General features: G+C 39.3%; 2 protein-coding genes across 2 annotated transcripts; both read right to left on the minus strand.

Annotated features, from left to right (window-relative positions):
* Nucleotides 1-278: 278 nt before the first annotated feature.
* LOC144058776 (uncharacterized) lies at nt 279-14,618 on the minus strand. Its single transcript, XM_077577295.1, has 12 exons — nt 13,905-14,618; nt 12,701-12,833; nt 11,222-12,260; nt 10,881-11,017; nt 9,387-9,547; nt 8,519-8,673; nt 7,030-7,115; nt 6,522-6,591; nt 4,014-4,034; nt 2,875-2,899; nt 2,693-2,765; nt 279-2,571 (listed from the first exon to the last, which is right to left on the minus strand). Exons 1-12 carry the CDS (start codon nt 14,040-14,042, stop codon nt 1,817-1,819), a joined length of 2,793 nt encoding a protein of 930 aa, XP_077433421.1. The 5' UTR covers nt 14,043-14,618; the 3' UTR covers nt 279-1,816.
* A 2,376-nt stretch (nt 14,619-16,994) lies between these two features.
* On the minus strand, nt 16,995-19,246 carry LOC144058821 (transforming growth factor beta activator LRRC33-like). Its single transcript, XM_077577388.1, has 2 exons — nt 19,160-19,246; nt 16,995-19,049 (listed from the first exon to the last, which is right to left on the minus strand). The coding sequence occupies exons 1-2, from the start codon at nt 19,244-19,246 to the stop codon at nt 17,172-17,174; spliced, it is 1,965 nt and encodes a 654-aa protein (XP_077433514.1). The 3' UTR covers nt 16,995-17,171.
* Nucleotides 19,247-21,435: the final 2,189 nt, after the last annotated feature.

A 21,435-nucleotide genomic window follows, 5' to 3' on the forward strand; every position in this document is an offset into this window, starting at 1 on the left:
GGGCATGATTTGGAGATCCTCACAGTGGAAAGAAAGGAGCAAAAGCAGCAACGATCAGCAATAAAAAGGAACAAATTCAATGATTAGTAATTTGGAGATTTAGATTAAATGGTGCCTTGAGATAAGAGTTTGTAATTCAAAACACTTTCCCCTTAGAAATGAATGGATATGTCTCCAGTCCGTTCCAGTTTCTTGTTTTCGCTCCGCTGCTGAAAGCTATAAGGCAAAAATAAAAGTCAAAAAGGTCAAACCATCAATGTATAATGCCACACAAGATGTCGGGATGCTGCATTTACTTTTAATTAGCCGCATCAACTAACAAATGCTGCTTCTTGCAATGTGCTACTGAACGAAGCAGCTGAGCATAATTAGTGGTTTCGCCAGTAGTTGTTGGTAATGCACTAACATGTGAAAAACAGTATTGGAAAATTGCTGTATGATGTGTTCTGGCACCAATGAACTATTTCAATCACGAACACATGCATATGCAACATTAGCGGCAGCAAGATTACATAACTACAGAAGGACTTAAGAGCTGTTCTGTATAATATTTTGTATGAATTACACTACTGTGTCATTCTCAATCTTTTTACATCACAAAAAAAAACAACTTACTTTGCTCTCCAAGTACAATAATTACCAACAGTAAAATACAGAAGCAGAATAGGCCCAAGTGCTCATTAAAAGCAATGCAGAGGTTTTATTCCTAAAAAGTACATTTTGCATTATTGTAAGCCACTCTAACATGATGTACCTTTTTCAACATTAACACTGTGCTTAAATATATATATATATATATATATATATATATATATATATGTATATATGTGCCTTGACAATCTCTTGAGTCCAATTTATATTGTAAATAAACATTTGAACCTTGCCTTAAAACACAAATAAACCATACAGAAATACAGATTCTTAGTCAATAAAACAAAATCTTGAGCATTGCTAAATATTTTCTAAGGAGCGTTAGCACACTCCAGTGGACGAAAACTGTAACATTTTATTAAACAGTAAATTACACAATGAACATGAAATATAGCAACATTAGTTCAACAATGAAACATTGCTCCAATACGAACCTCGTTCCCTTCTCAGCCAGGTGCTAAAAAATCGTTAACTGAATAAGTTGTAAACAGTTTTCTCCGATTTCCTGTGGCGCGCACACGTCTTCTCTGCACTTGGAAGACGGCGCTAACGGCACGACGTCGGTGACTTACGTCAGTTCCTACCGGCTTATGAGACCTTTTCCTGTATCCTTCCAAAATAAAAGTATAAAATAGCACAATAGATCAACGCAATTCTGCAATACAAAAATGCAAAAACAAAAATAATAGCATGGTCACTTACATATTTAATTTTAGAAAACCTGAGGGGGAAAAATATTTGTTATCTTCTTTTTTTTTTGCCTGCAATTTGGCGCCCCCTCCACTAGATAGCGCCCTAGGTGGCCGCCTAGTTTGCCTATGCCCTGGACCGGCCCTGATTATACCGACTGTATACGTACCAAAGAAAATTGATAACAGCAGTTCAAATGTGTGAACAAGTTGTTTTGAATTCAAACGTAGACTAGAACTGATAGGGTGCACATATTTTTACCTATCTTCAAGATATGACGCAAATACCACGTTAGTGAAAACTGAAATTGAAAAACTGTTGCTGACAGCTGATAAACAATTAGAATAAAAATGATACGTTCACTATTTTACACTGCAAATAAATAGCATAGCATGAATACTGAGCAACATGCTCTGTGGATATTTAGTTTAAAAGAAGAATCACCTCTCACAGTAAAAAAAAAAAAAGTCCATTATCAGCTGATTGATCTCATTTTGTAGGAAGACAATTTTTGACTCATCCAGTCCACTTTGGACTCTTCCTCATTGCGGCGAAGGAACCGTTTGCACGCCCTGCCCATGAGGTAGACCACCTCGGCCAGGTTGAGCAACACGCAAACTCCGGACACGGCCAGCATGAAAACAGTGAATATGGTCTTCTCTGTGGGCCTGGAAACAAAACAATCCACCGTGTTGGGGCACGGGTACGAATCGCACTTCACCAAGCGCACCATCCTGAAGCCAGGGTAGATCATGTAGAAAATGTACAGGAAGGCAACCTCAAAGAGGATTCGGAAAACAATGCTGATCATGTAGGTCCACCAAAGTGCTCCGGTGATGAGAAACTTCTGGTTCTTGATGTGCTCCAGCTCCTTCGGACTGTTACGGCCCGCCCGCTTTAGGATCTTCTTTTCAATGTGGCGGCGATGGGCCACATGCATGGCTACAAGAAGTGCCGGGGTGGAGACCAGGATGAGCTGCAGCGCCCATAGGCGGATGTGCGAGATGGGAAAGAACTGGTCGTAGCAGACGCTGTTGCAGCCGGGCTGTTGGGTGTTGCAGGTGAACTGAGACTTCTCGTCCCCCCAGACGCTCTCCGCCGCAACCACCAGGACCAGGATACGGAAAATGAAGATGACGGAGAGCCAAATGCGTCCGATGCCCGTTGAGTGCCTGTTTACGCCGCTGATCACGGCGTAAAAGGACCCCCAGTTCATTTTCGACTCCAGAGCTGAAAAACAATAACATTGTAAATATTTACACTTATGACGAACATGTTACATTTCGTTGAAATTCCTTCAACAACTTATTACTTCTTATTCAAAGTTGTAATATTAGCTTTCGATCTTTACCAGCCTTAGCCGGCTGTGCAAGCGGCGTAAGCAGTTCCCGGTCCAAAGGTGACCATCCTAACCGATGAGTTGACTACGATCGACGACAGGAAATGCCAAAATGTGCGTTGGGTCTATAAAAGCAGGGGCGATGGCCTAGCACCGTCACAAGACGCAAAAAGTCGAAGCCAATTGTCGAACACCCGCTGAGCCACGTGATAGCTCACCCTGTATTAATACGGAACTTCCAAACGGACCTACAGCCCAGTTCCAGACAGAATGCCAACAAATTCCTCCAAGGAAGCAGACATGAGTGAAAGACTTCTATTGTTTTTGCAAAAGGCTTTTAACCACCGACTTTGCAAGTGAAAAGATGTTCCGATACAGTTGTAAACAATTTAGAGTTAAGACGGTCATCTGGGTGATATTGGCAATAATCCACACCAGTTCTGACCTCTTTAAGAGTAATACAAGCAAAAGATAAAAGCATGCATTTTACCTTCAGCGGTGATGGTACACGCAAAGTGTACAAAGCAGGAAGAAATGAATTGAAAATGTTTGTCTTTTTCAGCAAATCAAAATGCAGTGTTGAGAACACCATGCGTTGGGAAAATGCTAATCAATTCCTCCTCGCCGCAAGCCAGTCAGTGCCCTGCACCGTAGCGGTCATATGGTCTTGTCTAAAGCATTACCATACAATAGCATTCTTTATTGCGCTGCAACAAGACTCTTTCACATCAAACGCCTCGATTTCCGCCTACCCCCGGAGGGGCTTAAGAAGGAATCTGTGTGGACACAACCATGCCTCATTATTTATTGTGCTAGGGAGGGCAGAACCCTGAAGTTGACCTTTGACCTGAGCTGCTGTCACTGACAGGTTGCACGAGTCAAGATGATGTATTAACTCTTCAACTCTGGGCAACCCTTCATGGAAGACGCCGTGATGCGAGAGTCATAAAGTTTTAAAGCAGTCTTTAAATTCTAACCTTGTCAGGTAACATTTCTCAGAGGTAAACTTGACCTAGGCCTCAACTACCTCAGATGACGAAGGAGTAAATAAAAAAAAGTCAGATTACTCAAATACATGAAGTGTAGTTAAATAAAGACCTATTTGGGGGGGGGGGATGGGGGGTAAGAAGTTTTTATATGGCCTAACTGAAATATTGTGATTGAAATTTGTTTAGTACCTATTTAACATTCATCAGATATGCAAATAAACACTACAATGACTGATCTAATTATACATTTTTTAACTTTGAATTGTAATATATATTCACTTAAATGATTCTCATAATTAAAAATAAAATCTTTTGTGACCTTAAAACATTTTTGGAGTTTGTACCTTTTGTAGTCACTTTGCAGTCTTAAACAAGAACATAACGACACAAAACCTCACTTCTTATACTGTAACATAATAGAATGCTTATGGTAGCAAAGCTAATGCTAGTGCTAATGCACTGTCAATTAGAAATTTGCATCTCCTCTGACGACAGCTGAACATCTGAACGGGCAAAATAAAAAACTAAACAAAACCCCTAAAACATGGTGGATTGTTCGCAGTGTACAATGACTGAGTGCGTCACTCATGACAATGTGGTGGGAGGGAAGTGGTGGCCGGCTGACATTTTCAATTCACTCATTCTCTACATATCTTTTTTTCCCCCTCTCTTAACAAGCAGTGGTACATACACTCTACTGTATGTAGACTGAAATGATATTGTGTAGGTACTCAATATTAACCACAGTGAAATTTATGCAGATAAGAAGTTAAAACAGAAGTCACGTAAAAAAAATTCTATGCAGCTCCACTACTCTAAACGTGGTATTTAATTAACATTGTGTTTGCGGAATATTAATTAAGCAATAAAATCCACCCATTTTTTTAGCTATCTGAGGGGTGGCTATTTTGCCAGTTGCTGTCAATATAAATGACATCACAATGCCTAAAGGCTCAGCATCCAAACGTCACATGACCAAGTCGGGAAAACAGGTGAGCCGTGATTGGTCGTTACCCGAGCCCTTAGGGAAGACACTGTGATGTCATTTTCAGTCGACAGCAAGTGGCAAAATAACCACTTTGTCGGGTTGATAAAAACAGGTGGATTTTGCTGCTTAATTAATATATAAGTTCAAGGACCACTGATTGTCACACTCACCTAAGTCGGGCAAAATTGTCTCTCTGCATTTGACCCAACCCCTGAGGGAGCGGTGAGCAAAAGCAAGGGTCGCGTTCAGGAATCATTTGGTGATCTTGAATTTCATCCCACTTAGGCGGGTGTAACAATAAGTGGTACTTTTTTTTTTTAACTAAATAATATTCCACCAGTCCAATATTAATGATCAGAATTATATTTTTAGACAAGTGGGGCAAAGAACATATTGTAAAGAAAACCGACTTCACTTCCGCTTTCACTATTTCCTGAGTTGATGGAAACCATGATGTACGACGTCTTTGAAAGACAAGGAACCTGCAATAACGAGACTTCTTTTAAACTTTGTTGAGCCTTAGTCAATATTAGAATAAACTAGAAAAATTCCCGCGGAAATTTTGACTGGGACTGCTGACTCTTTGGTAATGAGCTGAACAGTTTAAAATGTAAACGACTGGAATCGGTCAAGAAATGTGGAAGTTAACGATAATCTAAAAATATGTCACTGTCACTTTAACAACGCACACCCATTTTTGACTTGGAGCCGTCACGCGCCCCACATTCCATTGAGATTCTACGAGAGACGCACCCCTTGAACAAAAGCCTCTCACGACTTAACGGTTCAAGATACAGATTCAAGAAATGGCTCGTTAGAACGGCAAGGGTTTGGGGAACACGAGCATGTTCTCATTTTTTTAATCGGATGAAAAATGACCAAATGAGAGAGCAGGTTGAAAACTTATGATTTATCAGAAATGAAGAACGAAAGGCGCCTGAATTTAACATGGCAGAGATAGGCGAGTTGGTCCGACTTGTCCGAGCTTAGCCAAATAAAAGTTAGTTTGTCTGAAAGAAGACACTCGTGACTACAAAATGTGAGAATTTGACGTCTAGTGAGAAAAGATTGTGGCCATGGTGACAACTTGAAGTGAAACTTTTGACTTTTGGCAAGAGATTTGTTGCTTCCCGGCACTCTGGCTAATTGCTAAAACAGAGTGTGTTAAAATGCTATATGACTCACTGTCTTTGAACCCGCACAGAGGGGAGAGCTTTCATTCCTTAAAAAAAAATTCGACACTGAGCTTAAGATGGGAAAAATTCCTACAAAATGAGCTAAAATTCGTATCGGTCGGATAACGTATGCGTGCACAGCGTGTCTTGGAAAAAGGTGCTTGATGTGTGATTTTGTCTTTCCATTTCCCATTCATTCCTATGGCACTTTTTGGGGTAGTTTTTGGGGTATTGCGTCGCCGTGGTAAGTGGGAATTCCTAGAAAAATAATGCCGCACCGAGTCAGATCGAGCCGCATCGTTTGATACCTCATTTGTCCCGGTGCCATCTACGGTACGGGCCGCATTTTTGCGGAAAAATCCGTGGAAGATGATATAATAACCGCAGTAAAACCATTTTTGTAGGATAGTAATATGTGTTGCTTGCTTGCTACGCTCAGCAGTCCCATAACTAAAAATGTCAAATTGAAAATGAAAGAGCAAAACACAGTTTTAATAACAACAATAGTGGCAAATATTAGCTGCACTTTCTTCTAAGCCATTACATAAAACTACACATGCTTGCTGATACATGACAAAAGTCAGTTCAGAAAAAGCCCTATTTAAGAATAACCTTCTACAAAGCATCACTATCACCTATTTTAAGGCATTAAAGCATACATAACTTTTTCTTTCGGCTAGTTTTTTCGCTGAGTGTAGCATGAGATGAGGTACTTCTCCCAGTCGGAATCCTGTGCTCTCAATTGGACTTGAACACGGTCTGAAAAGTAAATGACCTAGTTAGGAGTAACCATCTGACAGCGTCGTGCTACTAGTACGGGTTGTACAGACTTGGCAAATTTCCTACTTCATAGTGCAGTCGAGAGCATGGGGTCGACTAGTCGCTAATCACGTGTTTTGGGCTTGAGGAGTACGCAGACTGGCATACAGCAACAGTGTGCAAGCATTCACCAAGGGCCAAGGCCATGTTGATACTCTGCATAAATTTGATGTATCAGCTGTTCCTTTTCGGTAAAAATTGATTATTGGAATGCAATACACCTCCTTCCTGTGATTTAAATGTTTTTTTTTTTTTTTTATTATAGTACAGTGAAAAAATATAAAATTTGTCATCAGCTACTAGCCGACCCGACTTTCTATGCAGTTGTATGTATGCAACCAGAAGAAGTAGAATCACATTCTGAGTTGAAATCCTTACTGTTTTTCCGAAAACTAATATTCTTCAGTTTGCTGTGTTTTGCATGTCCGTTCTGGGCTAGTCTCAAAGACAATGGCGGGCCCCTCCTGCAATGCACAAATGATACAGACCCGGTAGTTACATACTTTAGCAATCAATAACCAGTACATCACTTGCATAATCCTAGATACTGTATTAGGGATGCAACGATAACGGCAGTATCGTAATATCGCGATATTAAAACTGCCACAATATCGTTGTCATTATGTCACGATATTAAAAGCAGCATATCTGTTAAAAAAGTCACGTTGATTTCCATTTGTGCAGTTCTAGCACTCTATGGTGGTTTTTTTTGGTGCAGTTTAATTTCGCAAGGCATGTTTTGGCCCTTCTATGTCTAAAATTAGGACTGAACGATTATGGACAATAATCTAATAATAATCCAAAAACTGCGATTCCGATGATATGTACGATTATTTTTTTCAAGGTCCTTTTCAAATAATTTTTTACCCAACAAAAAAGTTCAAACAATACCAGATCAATTATAGATTACAGGATCTTAAATTAAAGGCAAATGAAGCCTTAATGTCACAGTTTTTTTCTACTACAATTACAATTTATCACTTCAACATTTCCAACCTTTCATGTTGCATAAAACATGACATGTAAACACTGTACTTTTTGAACACTGCATTTATCAATAAATAAACATATTTAAAAAATAAAACTCAGCGCTCTCCAATCAGTAAACTTACATATGCTAAAGTGTATGCAAAATTGAATTATACCTGATTATATGATGTAACATTTTCTGATTTGATAAAAAAAAAAAAACATTAGTATTCTCTATCAATCCTTGTGGGTTGGTCACGGGTTGGATAGTTTTCCATGGTCTGGACGGGCCATGAAGGCAACACAGAATTTTGTTTTGGTAAGCCAAGCGGGTTCGGAGCTACTTGCAAATTTTCATTAAAGAGTTGTTGTTTGTTTGCCGCTTGGCCTAAATTAGTTCACCAACGCTACAATACATGTACATTAAAAGAGGTTTTAGTTGCCTTTTTCCACAGCAGCCATTTTGATATCCTTAAATAGTGGCTTCCCTCTATTATATATTCCATCATCATTAGCGTGTGTCATTAGCGTGTGTACGACCATATATGCAGCATTGCGAAAAGAAAGACTATTCTCTATTCTCAACCAGTTTGTGTTAATTTATCTTTACCAACCATGTAGACTAACATGCACAACAATTCAATGCTCTTAACTAGATGACAGAAGGTACATAATTAATCTGTATATCCACGTTTTATGAATCATTTTGCTAAGTGGTGTGCGGTGAGATTTTTCCGATGTGAAGCACGTGCCTTGGCTCAATAAAGACTGCTGTAAACACATCATCAGGAAAAAGTTAGCCTGTGTCAACAGAACTTTATGAGGTTTTCCATCGATTTAAAAATGAGATAATCATATGCTTTTAATTGATTAACTGGCCTCTTTTCACAGTCAGTACCTCATCGCTCCAAGCTTCCCTTTTTCCAAGAAAAGCTCTACTGACACGCCGGGCTCGTTTGTGTAAATTCTGGCATAGAAGGTCCGGTTGTGCACCATTGCTCGAAACCAGTCAACTGCTTCTTCGGACCAGTCCGTCCCATTTATAGGAATCACCTAAGCGGAGGCAGTAGACAAAACACATGCGGAGATAAAAAAAGAAAAAAGAAGTTTCCTTTCTCAGTACCTACAGTATCTTTGGTAAGGGATAAGAGTGTGAACAATTACGTTTTGAGGAAATGAAGTGTTTTTAAAGTATCGTCGGCAGACCAGTGGTGGTCTCTTGAGAAACCCCAAGTGGTCTGTTAGTAATTTATTGACTTTTTCTTTCCTCTACCAAAAATTATGAATATAGTGCACAAATACAACAGATGCTGCCTCCTCAGAAGTCTCCTGGATGAGCAGCGACTCCCGTATTTTATTTCCTTGATTTTTTTTGGCCTTGTAAAAAAACGATCAAAATAAACAGATCCAAAGATCTGCCGCATGGAGAGGACTAGGTCATAATCACTAGATGATGTTGAAGCTGTCATTTTGTCAGCTGTTCTGCCTGCTGAGCCTCCGCCTCCAGCATGTGGGACAGAAAGCAGAGCAGATTTGAGCATCAGCAAATTGACTTTCATCTGAGACGCTGTTGGTCACAAAAAGTGATTGCAGTCTTATTTTATGCCTCGGCGCTGTTGTTAGAACCACATTTAGAAATAACGTCGATCATATCAGTTCACACATGTGGTCTCGAAACGGTCTTGGCGCTTTTGATGATCTTCCATGCGTGTGGAACATCATGAAGGCAATATTGCTGTTAAAATAATTAAAAAGGGGCTACTCACATTTGCCATTGAGACTTGCGTTGCCTGGAGTGGTAAGCTGCACATTTCTGGGCTCGGCTCCTGGAGGTTATACAGTGACACGCAGGCGGTGTCGCCGTGATCCAGCCTCCTCACCTCCACCTTGATGGAAGTCTCAAACTCGGCCCCGTCAGTGGTTTCATCTTGTGACAAGGAGCCAGAATACATAAAGGAGTCTCCGCCAGGAGGCAGCAGACAAGTGAAATGAGACGCTAGTACCACCTGCAGCAGGGATGGGCAACTTTGACTATTAAAATGGCCAGACTGTAATTTGAACCCACTAATGCAACCTACCATCATAATAGTTACTTTTTTTTTTTTTTTAATTAAGTGGATGTCAACCCAAAAGTTTTATTTTATTAGTATTAGGACAGCAGAATAATCTAGGGCTGGGTAAAAAATAAATAAATCGATATCGAATCGAGTTTCCTTTTCAATCCTGATATTGATTCATAAAACCATGAATCAGCTATTTTAATATCTCTTTTTCCCATAAATTCATAATAAAATAGAACTTTAAAGGCCATTTTTTGTATCTTACTGTTTGCTTGAAATTGACTTTTCACATTAATTTAAAAGTATTCTCACATTTCTTAAAGACCTGACTTATTGCACTTTAAGACAATTCAGATTTTTTTAAAATTTATATTTACAGTTACTAAATTAGAATTCTGAAAATATTTTCATCTCATCCTTGCTGATGTCAGTGTTTGTGTAAGTGATTATTACACGTTACTTTCTTTAATAAACTAAACCATTTAACCAGTTACTGCCGCCACAAAATTGAATGTTTGTGGAGTTTTTAATCATATCCTTGATATTTAAAAAGAATGGATGTTAATCAATATCAGATTGAAGGGAAGTGAATCGGATTGAATCGAATAGGGGAAACAAAAAATTTAAATAATCAAAATCGAATCGAACTCTAGTGAATCGAAATCGAATTGATTGAGGATATTAGAATCGAATACCCAGCTCGAGAATAATCCACCCATTTTTATCCATCTCAGTGGACGGCCATTTTGCGACTTTTTGCTGTTGACTGAAAATATCACGTAACGACCAATCACGGCTCAGCCTGCAAACGGCACATGACCAAACTCAGGAAACAGGTGAGGCGCGATTGGTCATTACCTCGGCCGTGAGCAACTGTCAATAGCAAGTGGCAAAATGGCTGCCCCCTGAAATGGATAAAAATGGGCGGATTTTTCTGCTTAATACACATTCCCCAAAACAGTATTAATCAGAATGCCGTGTTTAAACTAGTGGGGGCGCATAGAACATAATTTAATTAGAAATAGGAAAAAAACAACATTTGAATTGTACTGCACTGTATTTATCCCAACATTTATTTTCATTTACTTGAATAAACAAGAGACTCAGTGTCCAACTGCAGTGTGGATGACTTCCGCCAGTTGCTTATGCCTAACCTAGTGGCTACCTCTACAAACCTCCAACACAAATACAAGGACCCACCTTTGCTTACACCACATATCTTTGTCACCTGAGCCCTGCACCATTGTTCTTGCTTAGGGAACCGGGCCATTACATGGGCTCCGATGTCTGGAATGCAGTTCTGCTCCGCATATGAACTACTGGGTTCCCAGCTGCAACTTGAGGACCGAAAAAACGTAATAGCAATCAAAAACATGTGGAATATTATTAAAAAAAAAAAAAAACAGGGGGAGGAGGGAGATCTACAAAGAACAGTAATGAACAATAAGGATAAGTGCCCCGAAAGTTCTGAAAATGTGATCACAGAATCAGCGAGGGCTGTAAAAATCTGAGAAAAAGCAGATGGGGGTGAAATAACTTACCGAGTAAAAAGCGCCTGCAGTTTGGTGATGGAGTCGACGTGCTGGATGTAGAAGTTGCTTGGACTCAGAATATGGCACACAACAACCTCGAGTTCCTCAAACTTGCGCACTTGGAATTTGGGAATTTTTGTTGACTCGGTTTGGGGCTTTTTGGGAGAATCATTTTCAGAATTTTCACATGGGAATGTTGGGGTTTTAGTCATGCGAGCCTTGTTTCCCTCAGACTTTTCACTTTGGCGGTCATCGTTGTCAGGGCACCACTTTATTGCTTTATCCTCATCTGGTGTGACAATTGCCTCAATAGCTCCAAAATCCCACAATTCAGTCTTGGTTGCGATCACACAAGAATATGTAAGCGAGCCATTTGAATCCAGCCTTTTGAGCTTGAAAAGAGGGACGTGGTCTAATGTATCTGCAAGAAGCGTCTTTGAAGCATTGCCATCAATCAGCTCATGTGACGTGTGTCTGACAGGAGGACCGTCGCGGTGTGTTTCCACAGACGGCTTTGCGAGCACTGTGAAAGAAAAGGCATCCAGTGACTTCTCGGTTTTGGCTTTTGCTTTTAGGATGTGTAGAATTTGGGTAGTAGTTTTTTTATTGTGTTGCATATGAACAACATCTTCAGGCCCCCAAATAAACTTCTGAGTTGACTCTGTGTTGACCTTAAGGCTCTTAATGAGGGCAGCAGGAACAATCGCAGCCTCGGGTTGGCATTTCTCCTCAACTTGTATTTGTGTTTCTTGCTCTTCAACATTATAACTTAATGGCGAGGAGACAGTATCAACAGAGTAGTTTTCAACTGGCATTTTATCCATCTGTACTGTTGGGATGTGAGTGGTGAGGAACCCAGTCAGCCATTGAACGCCAAGTCTAGCTCTCAGGCCCTGGACTGCTTTGACAATGGAAGTAGCCATAATGGAGTTCTGCAAGGGCCCAAACCTGAGTGCATCCGCGTACAGGGGCCTTTTAACTTCAAATGGTTGGCATAGGTTTGCTGTTACCCCACTTTTGTGTAAAGGGTGTTGATCAATTTTAGGCTCTATCAAAAGGCAGGGAAAGAAAGTAATCAGATGAATGAAGCTGAACAAGAAATACCTCTTTGACTGCCAAAAACGTTAAATAACGTTTAGTAAAATCCTATGAAGGAGTGCCAAAGACGTTAAAATACGTTTTTTTCCCAAAACAGAGGTGAAACTATCCATATTCTATTGTTGATTACTGATATAATAAGGAATAAGGTAGGAACAAACTTTTTTTTTTCTGATGAAAGATGAGAGTCCAATCTTTCATTTGGTAGTATGTGTGTTTCCATAGTCCAAACACATAATTTTCTGTGGACCTTGAAAGATCAGTCAAAAATGCTTAAATCAGCTGGCACCCACGGCATCCCTTTTCTGAAAACGTCTGGCAGTCAAAGAGATACTGCCTAAATCGCAAATGTGGTATAATTTTTAAGGCTTTATGGCCTAGTTGACTTACCGAATGTTAGATCCTTCAGCAGAACTGAGACCCTGTCGATTAATTGACATTTCTCATCTAAAGCGTTGGAGATGTCATTGTAGACACTTGTTGAAAACTTGGACATCAGGAAAACTTGGACATCTTGATATACCTTCATGGAGGAGTAATTCAACAACTTATTATTATTTTTAACACAAAAGAATGCCGCAAAAAACACTCATAAACATTCAATATCCGATTACAAAAAAACCAGGGGAAATGGGGGGAAAAAATTGAATAACCCAAAATCTGAAAAAATAATGAAAGAAAACAAACAAACAAACAAACACAAACCCATGTAATTTAAATTGTAACATCACCAATCACCGCTAGATGGCAGATATGTCTTAGTTACGCTTACACTGGGTCTTTTATTGTGCTATACTACAACGCTGTATTTGATTTGTGTGGATTATTTTTTAATTAAAAAAAAATATGAATTGTCTGTTTGACTACTACAACAATTTGCCTATTTTGTATTCTGGTCACAGGCAAAAGCAAAACAAGTTTTCACTGTATAAAGGAAGCGTCACATTGCATTGCGGAAATATCAGCAATGCTCAGATATTGGGGAATTGTCCAATATCAAAAATGAAATACTTTAAGAGCACACATTTTGCACATATGTCCATATTTGTCATACATTGGTTTAGCAAGTGTGTGGTGCAATGTGCTCCATCCCCCCCACACCTCAGCAGCACTGATGAAACACTGTGGCCTCCAGCATTTAAGTTACCCATCTCTGTTTACTATATATTAAACACACAAAACGTGCCAACCTTTGTACATAATTGCACTGCCTTATTAAAATACGTTGGTAATATTTTGATTAACCTATTTTAACACTTACAAAAAAACGGCAGTTCACCAGTAAGTACAAATAATGAACATAGTGTTTTTAACTGAGCCACCCCTGATGCTTTAAGCGATATTTTTGTGGAGCAAAAACGACATTATCACATCTATATAATGGCGACTTACTGTACAAAATACACGTACGTCAGAATTGGCTTTAGAAATCGAGACGCGAGATTGTGAGGCTTCTAAAACAAAATAAAGGTACAAATAGGTTTACATTTCATAACGTAATCCTTTTAAAAGGTGTTATTTTCACGGGACGGATCGGCCGACCTGTTTGCTAGCTAACGTCCTACCTGTATTGCCGTTTTAGTCGTTACGGTACCTTGTTAGTGATGATGCGAAGCTCCTGCTCCAGCTTGTTCCGAGAAGATTCCAACAGCAAAACTTTTAAAAGTATCTGGTTGGCGGCGTGGGAATGAAGCAGCGGTAGCTGAGGCGTCATTGTTGGTGAGGGGTTCATAATTTTCTGTACTCTCGTATGGCACAGCGCTAACACGTCTTCGCTACACTAGTTCGGTCGCTCGCAGGGAAATAAAAACAATAATGGAAAACAAGGAAAACATAATTTTGCCTTTCCTAACCGTTTTACTGGTTATTATTTGGACTGTGGGTGTAATATGTTGTCGAAGTCGACGTCACCTGTAGACAATCAAGAAAAGAGGTTGTCCACCATTTTGTCCGACATTGCTACGAGCCATTAGCTAGATGACATTAGCATTTTTTTTTTAAATTAGTTCTGGACTACTTCGTGTTATTTGCTAGCGTGCATTCTCTTCTGACAAAAGTAGGTTAAAGGCGCATATATTTTACACCAGTGTTCCTCAACCCTGGTCCTCGGGGCACACTACTATCTAGGTTGAGAAACACTATTTTACTCTATAAAAATGTGATGGCAGGTCAACAAACCAAAACTAATGATCTCGTTTCCGTTATTCACAAATGCACGTTGGTGTAAAATATAGGCATGTTCAGTTGAACATAAAGCATATTCTGTTGTCTGAAGGGCAACGAGTGAATACACAATTTAATTTGTACCTTCTGCCATATTGTGGAAGAGCATTTAGTGGATATAAAAATGCACAGACCCATACTCAAATGCCAGATTTTTGGGTTATAAAAAAATGAGGCCAAGGTCAATCACTTCAAAACCTTTTCCACCATCAATGTGACCTATAACCCGTATAACTAAATTAGTAAAAAAACAAAACTATAATAGATATAACAGATAATTTGGTTGACTCTGGCTGTGGTCAGATTAAAATAATAAACTTATTCAAACTCAAGTTAAATACAGTATTTGATTGATTCCAGATAAAGTTCAGCTGTTCGAGCATGCTTTTCCTGGTATATATTTTTTCCTTAGAAGAAGCTTGAACAATACTGTAGATTGACTGGTATTTGTACTGTGTTTATAGTTCCGTCCACTTTGACTGACACCCCAGTTCCTGCTGGAGAAAATAGCCCCTGAATTCTGCCACGATGAGACTTTGCAGTAAGTATATTTGTGACAAACAAGTACAACCTTTTGGAGTTACTGCCTTAAAGTTTAAGCTTGGCTTCTCCTGGTAAAAATAATTAAAAGATGAACATAAGAAAAAGTAAAATATTTGTAGTCTGTAGGCTTATTGTTGAAAAATATGAAAGAGCAACCAATGACAAATATGGCAAATATTAGCTGGGCCACCGTCGGCGTCTTCCCTGCGCGATAGATACCCCACGATGAACCACAAAACAGATGTGGTGCAAGCCCTATTTAAGGTCACCTCGTGGCTTACCCCAGGTGACTTTACTGTAAATAAGAGGAAGTCCAAACTCTGGACTGGTTACAAGTCGATCGCAGGGCAAATATCAAACATTCAACCAAACCATACCATGAACCATACGAGAGACCTCACTTTGATTCACATGACAAGAGATAATTAAAAGCTCTATTTTTCTCTGGATAGAAATATACTCGATACAATACAAAGCAAATTATTTTTTTGTCATTGTGAGTGATCTGGCATTCACGTGGAACAGCTTTTCAGCAGTAGACACATGGTTTCGCCACAATCCTAAATATAGCATCTCTTTGTGTTCAGGATTCTATTCAGTATTAAGTTATGTTTAATTGGGCATGGATGGCAAGTCTTCACAAGTTTATCAGTTCACGCAAACAGGTGATTCGATTTGAATTCCAGGCTCCATTAATCACCACCTGAGAATAATTGAAATAATTTGATCCTTACATTCCTATTATTTTACACCAACATTCAATACAATCACTTTCCTGTCCTCTTTTGCATGGACTTGTCAGGCTGCTATCTGATTAAGTACCCCAAATGTGGGTGGGGCTGTTTTATTGCTCAAGAGCATACTGGCACTTTTCGTCCATTAATACTGTAATCACTACTAAAGGCGCTAGTATCACTGAAAATGAGACATGTGTCTGCAAGCACAAGCGTAGGATTGCTGACTGAGGTGGTAAAATAATCTCGAATAATCTTAAAAAAGTTTGCTTTTAATTTGTAACCAGTCCATCCCTCACTAAATGGGTCATTAGTGGTTTAATGGAGATGACACTCCATTTATTTGTTATTTTAACCTTATTTGGTTACTTCTGCCAGTGGTCTCAATGTGCTCCAGGACAAATGCTATTCTGGACTTTTGCAATTAGGCAGTTTAGGTCGCAAAGAAGCATTTCACATCGATTTGAAAACGGAACACTGCTAATTTTTATCACCATTAGTCACAGAGGGTGCATTTTCTGGGAGATTTGTTGTAGGAACAACACAGTCACTTATTTATACAGCACAGAAGGACTTAAAGGGTCAGAGGTTAAACACAATCTTTTCTTAGTAACTTTACTTCCAATTTGATTGGTTTTGAGACCAATTTTCCTTTTAGAAATAATATAGAAATAGAAATAATGTGATGGACTAGCAACCGGTCAAGGTTGTACACCTCTTCCAAGGTTCTAGATTCGACCTCAGGACAAGTGGTTTAAAAAGTCGGATGGAAAGAGAAGTGTTCTGTGGTCAAACTGTTACCAAAAAATGTTTATTAACTGCACATGTTGAAACCAACATTTAGAATTTTTTTTTTTACCAGCCCCTCGAGTTTACCTGTTGATTGTAAATCAAATGGAAAAAAATCACACAAAAAAAAACGTAATGCTGAATGGCGATGCATAGTAGCTAGCCAGACAACCTGTGCATTGCGCTAATGGTCAAATCCATTGCTAAGGCTTCTGCTACTTCACCTCTACTATTCATAGTTTGATTTCTTAGTGGTTTGGATGCGAGTTTGTTTAATTGCTTATATACAGTATATTCTTCTCCTCACAGTCAATTTATCAACAGGCTTATCAGACAGGAAGATCCAACCGCAAGGGAGCTGGCTGGGTCTGGATGGAGTGCTGAAACACGGTGAGTGCTTTCACGCTTCACAGCCCGAGTAGATGTGGCTGGACAGCGCAGGATCACCGCCATTGCACTCGTGTTTCTGACAGCATGAAAAAATACACATCTTGCTAATTTGACATTGTCACTTTAAACAGAATATTTTTGATACAGGTTTATCTTGAATCTTTTTACACTGCACACTTTTGTCACACTATGAATGACGTTTTTCGACAACACATTTTTCGAGCGAACATAATGAACGCCGCTATCAATACAGTTACAAACAAAACAACTATTATGATTTGTCCAAAGTAAATCCCTTTCATGTGAAGTGTACAATACAGCGAAGAACTTTTCAAATACTCTTCGATAGGGATACTGCTGTCACCGGTAAAGCATTCAGTGTGAGTGATGTCAGGCATTTTAATCCTGGAATTATTCAGAGCGCTCAGCCAATTACTGTCACAGCAGCTAAAGTGATTTCCACTCAAATACAAAACATCAAGGTGTGCTGATAACGCTAGAATCAACGAGTAGTTCAAAGACACAAAGGCATTGTTCCTTATGCTGAGTTCTCTCAGAGGAGAGCAATTTAAACTCTGCGGTAAAACATTTAGATTATTGTTGGATATGTTCAGATGCATTAGCATTGGCATGCAGGGCAAGAACAGTTCGGAATTGGTCACGTTCAATTCACTGATGGCCAACGACTGAAGAGTTTCTTTTATGTCATCCAGTGAATCAACTTGCATGACCATGTGAGGATTTCTAGCTAGGTTGAGGGACACCAAAGAACTTTCCTGGAATGCATTTGCCTGAAGAATCTTTATGTCGTTATCTTCAAGGCTCAGATGTTTGAGACTTTTTAATTTTCCAAAGGAAACACAGGATGAGTTCAAGTTAAGTTGCTGTGGCGATAAGGAGCTGTACACTTGGCCCACGGGAGCGCAAGGCTGCACCGAGTTGTCTTGGAGATTTATTGTCTCGACTTGTGTGAGCGCCTTGAGAAAGAGCGGCGAAACAGATACAAGTCCATTGCTTTGCATGTTCAGGTACTTTAAGGAGTGAAAATAGAGCTGCCTGTGGTATTCCGATGCACTGTCATGTCGGACATTCCATGTGAGATTTTGCACGCAGTTAAAACTGAAATCAAGCCCTTCCAAAGATGAGAGAAGGCTCAATGTTTCCAGGGGAAAAGATGTGAAGTGGTTGTAGCTGAGGTCAATATAGATCAGCGGCATCATTCTCCAGGTTGAGTGGAGTTTATTTTTTCTAATTGTAAAATCACCCTTTCTGACGACTTCATTATAAAGGGTATTAGCCTCTGACACCATTGATTTCTCCGAAGTTAAAGTGCCTACCAGATTATGACTTAAATAAAGGTATTTCAAGTGGTTAAATTTTGGGAGAATTGGGAAGTAAAGTAGTTTGTTATGGCTTAGGTCAAGTATTTCAAGACTGTACATGTGGTTATCCTCAGCGGTAACAAAGAACTCTATGGAATTTCTACTCAGATTTAAATATTTAACTTTCTGTAGTTTAAAATCACAGATGTGAGCAAGGTTATTTTTGGCCAGGTTAAGATTTTCTAGTTTTCCGAGCGGTTCAAATGTTCCGCTATCAATTGCTGATATCAGATTGTCATCGATAATAATGCTCCTTAGGTTTTCATTCTCTTTGAACAAATACTGCGCGAGCCACGTTAAAGAATTCCCACTCATCTTGAGTTGCTCAAGAGAAGATTTGTTTCGTAGATACAGTTTCATCGCTTCATACCCCAAACTGTTCAGTGATATGTCCAAACTCTTCAGTCCACCAACGGATTGTAGGCATTTGCTGTTTTTGCCCAGGTTGTTGTTCAGCGCATTCATAGACAAATTCAGCTTCTCAAGCAGAGCCAGGTCTCCGAGAGCTCCCTCAGAGATGAGCTCCAGCTGGTTGCTGCTCAAGTCCAGCTGCTCCAAGTATGGCAAATCAAGTTTGCATAACCGCCTGATGACATTATTGGATAGGTCGAGGCTTCTCAGTCGTACGTCCAAATCCAGAGGGATGGAATCAAGGTTCTGGTTTCTCCAAGATTGCGCCTTGAAATGAAACATTAATCATCATCAGGGCATACTTTTAAGATCACAGAAGAAATTTATATGAATAGATATCGTGAGGAGTTTAATGATTTCCCTCTCTTTGAGCCTACCTTTGGACCATCATCCATTTTCCCAGTTTGAAGCTGATGGCCTAGTGACCATAGTAGTAGGAGATTAGCAAGCATGTGCTTCACCATGTTTCCTCTGCTGTTCCACTGCTACTGTCATCCTCTTACACACCCTTTTTACTGCCACGCTTCATAAAAGAAGGGAAACAGCTGTGGACACTAGATAGGCTATTTTTAGAAAATTAATGCATGCAGAGTGGATAACTGTTATGTCTAAAATGGCCTTTTACACATTGAAGTGATCATGTTTTTATGGCATGTTGGACCCATTATAGTGGACCCATGCATAAGCAATATTTTAACCTTACTGAAGCAGTTTACAACATTTTGTATTAGCCCACTTTATTTGCTAGTTAGTTTTATTTGTAAAGAATTATGAATGTATATGCTTTCCGTATTCTTGAATGGGCAAATTAGAAAATATTTTTAAAATTGTCCAGATAAGAACAAGCAAGCAGTGTGGAGGTGGATGGAAGGAAGCACAGTCGAGGTGTAAAGAGACATGCTTAAACAGGCTGAGGTGTTAGCAGATGTAAACAAAGATGCGGCACATATGCACTAAGAGAGCTAGAAAAAATAATATTTTTAAACTCAAGTAATTTCTTTAAATTAGTATGAGTCGTATGACTACTAAAACCGAGGTTGGCATTTAATTTATTTTGATTTGGATCTCAGAGGCAGCCAGTTTCCTGCTCCTGTCGCCCGTTTGTTATCATCTCAAACAGCTCCACTTCCCGCATCCTGCAAACAGGCTTCAACTTTATCTTCATTTATTTGCCATATCAAAACGAAAGCTTAACTCTTTGACTGCCAGACATTTTCAGAAAAGGGATCCCGCGGGTGCCAGCCGATTTAAGCATTTTGACTGATCTTTTGACTGATCTTTCAAGGTCCACAGAAAATTATGTGTTTGGACTATGGAAACACACATACTACCAAATGAAAGATTGGACTCTCATCTTTCATCAGAAAAAAAAGTTTGTTTCTACCTTATTCCGTTTTTGAGTAATCAACAATAGAAAATGGTTAGTTTCACCTATGTTTTGAAACAAACGTCTTTTAACGTCTTTGGCACTCCTCCATAGGATTTTACTAAACGTTATTTAACGTTTTTGGCAGTCAAAGAGTTAACAGTTTTATTTTTTTGAGGAACCGTTAATGTTTGGAACTGTTAATAATTAAAACTGAGAAGGTTGGATTAGCTGTACTTTTTAAAATACTTAAGCCCCTTTTTTGTGGAACATTTGATGCGACCCAGACACACCCAGACTCTATCTCCAGTGACCAACCAAATAAATTGAATTTGAGACCTCCAAATTGTCCTTAGGTTTGAATGTGAGTGGGAATGATTGTGTTTCTATATGTGCGCTGCGATTTGTTAGCGATCACCCTGCCTCTCGCTCAAAGTCAGCTGGGATAGGCTCCAACTCACCCACAGCTATAATGAACTAAAAGAAAATCCAAAATAGATTGATGGAAGGGTTAAAACCCCTTAAGGGGGAATTCAACATAATCCATTATATATAACACAGATACCCAGATCACACTCATGCCGGCACGGTAGAACTGTTTTTGAGTGTGATTTTGACCTCATGTTCACCCTCAGGCATCTATTTTTGCAGAGTTTGACGATGATACACCAAGCGTCTCGGTAGAACACCCGACTTGTTTAGTTACTGTGAAATGTTTCCATCTAAGGAGAGAGTTGTGTGATCATCCACTTGACACTTAAGTTGTCTTCAGTGGTCTTCCAGATCTTTTTGTGTTATTATGCTGGCCAGTGCATTCTTTCCAGATTATAGATTTGGTCTCCTCAGATTTCTGCTTATTTTGGGTCAGTTTCACTGCTAAATGAGCCTTTTCACTTGCACTGACACCTCTTTGGACCACAGTTTGAGAGTTCCCAAGAACCGCTATCAAATACAAATGTGAAACTTTGATTCTTCATCCAACTGTTAAGGGAGACTTCTTTTGACTTACATTGCTTATCTGTTGCAAGTAGTACAAGTGACTGTTGAACTCCTCACTATTGTTGTGAGGCCCCTATCTTTACATATTTTATAAATGATACTTCGAGTTATGGTGGGGTATTATCTTTATTTCCCCCCCGCAAATAACTATATTGCCATTTCTATTAGTTTCTCTAATGCATTTATGGCTCAGCTATTAGAAACAGATCACATGCTCTGTATTATCTTGATTTACCCTCTGGGCATATTACAGAGTCATAGAGTAGTTTGGACAGCATTAATTTCCAA

Source organism: Vanacampus margaritifer, chromosome 10 (assembly GCF_051991255.1).
Source record: "Vanacampus margaritifer isolate UIUO_Vmar chromosome 10, RoL_Vmar_1.0, whole genome shotgun sequence".
Lineage (NCBI taxonomy): Eukaryota > Metazoa > Chordata > Actinopteri > Syngnathiformes > Syngnathidae > Vanacampus > Vanacampus margaritifer.